Source organism: Phalaenopsis equestris, unplaced genomic scaffold (genome assembly GCF_001263595.1).
Source record: "Phalaenopsis equestris unplaced genomic scaffold, ASM126359v1 Scaffold192343, whole genome shotgun sequence".
Classification (NCBI taxonomy): Eukaryota; Viridiplantae; Streptophyta; class Magnoliopsida; order Asparagales; family Orchidaceae; genus Phalaenopsis; species Phalaenopsis equestris.
This window is the reverse complement of record NW_018212292.1, coordinates 1-955: the sequence shown is the minus strand read 5'-3', so window position 1 is coordinate 955 and position 955 is coordinate 1. Positions and strand designations below refer to the sequence as shown.

Below are 955 nucleotides of genomic sequence, written 5' to 3'. Positions count from 1 at the left end.
TCCTTCCATCCATCCATCCCAGGCGATAGTTTTTCCATCCATCCCATGGCAATAGTTTTCCTGGCATGCTCTCCCCTAACCCCATTTTCACTAAAACCCTTAACCCAACTTTTCTCCCTCCGCTTCCCATCGGAGAAGATTTCTCTGTCTTTTCTTTCTCCTTTCACCCCACCACTTACAAGGGCTTCTTGTTACACTGACGCCGTGAAGCCGGTGGTTGCAGCGCCCCTTGTGAAATTAGATTCTGAGAAGTACGGAAAGAAGCAGGTCATCAGCCTCTCCCCACAGCTATACGAGTATGTCCTCGCCAATGTCCGTGAGCCGCAGGTACTCTTTTTCCCCTTTCACGTATACTAATTCTCTCGGATTCCATAGTCGATATATTTGCTTTGGAACTTTAGGTTCTTCGGGAGCTCCGTCAGGAAACGGCGGGCATGCGTGGAAGTCAGATGCAGGTATTGCTTCATTCTTCTGTTCATCTCTAAAACGCTCCATGTAGTTTCTTCTCTTTTGACTGTTTTTGATAAACATATTGATTTTTTTCTTCTCACTTCATTTGATGAAAAATCATCATAATTACTTGTTTTGTGGATTGAAAGGTAAGCAATGGTTGACAGTGCTTTTCTATCAGCGGGATGCAATGTTCTGGGATATATTGAGAGAATGTGATATTCGTACTGAAAGATGAAGTTTTCAAGAATTTATAGTGTTGTATAAGCCAATAACCCTAAAGTTAAATTTCTGTTGGGATTGCAAATGATATAGTTCCAATTAGCGGGACATTTGTTTAAAATGGAGAAAAGTAAGAGTATTGGAGAGCATGTAAAAGATATAGGCCCTAAACTTTGTTGAAAAATAATTGAGTATATGATATGTGATTTTAGTGAGGATATATCAAGGCTTAGGGTTATATGATACCAAAATTTAGTGGGTGTGATATTAGAGTCTGGTTTTT

The 955-nt window shown here is 40.2% G+C and overlaps 1 protein-coding gene across 1 annotated transcript; it reads left to right on the top strand.

Annotated features, from left to right (window-relative positions):
* Window positions 1–8: 8 nt before the first annotated feature.
* On the top strand, window positions 9–455 carry LOC110034697 (the record flags this gene model as incomplete). Its single annotated transcript, XM_020738940.1, has 2 exons — window positions 9–327; window positions 402–455. Coding segments are annotated over exons 1-2 (336 nt in total), but the record flags the coding sequence as incomplete, so codon positions are not given.
* Window positions 456–955: the final 500 nt, after the last annotated feature.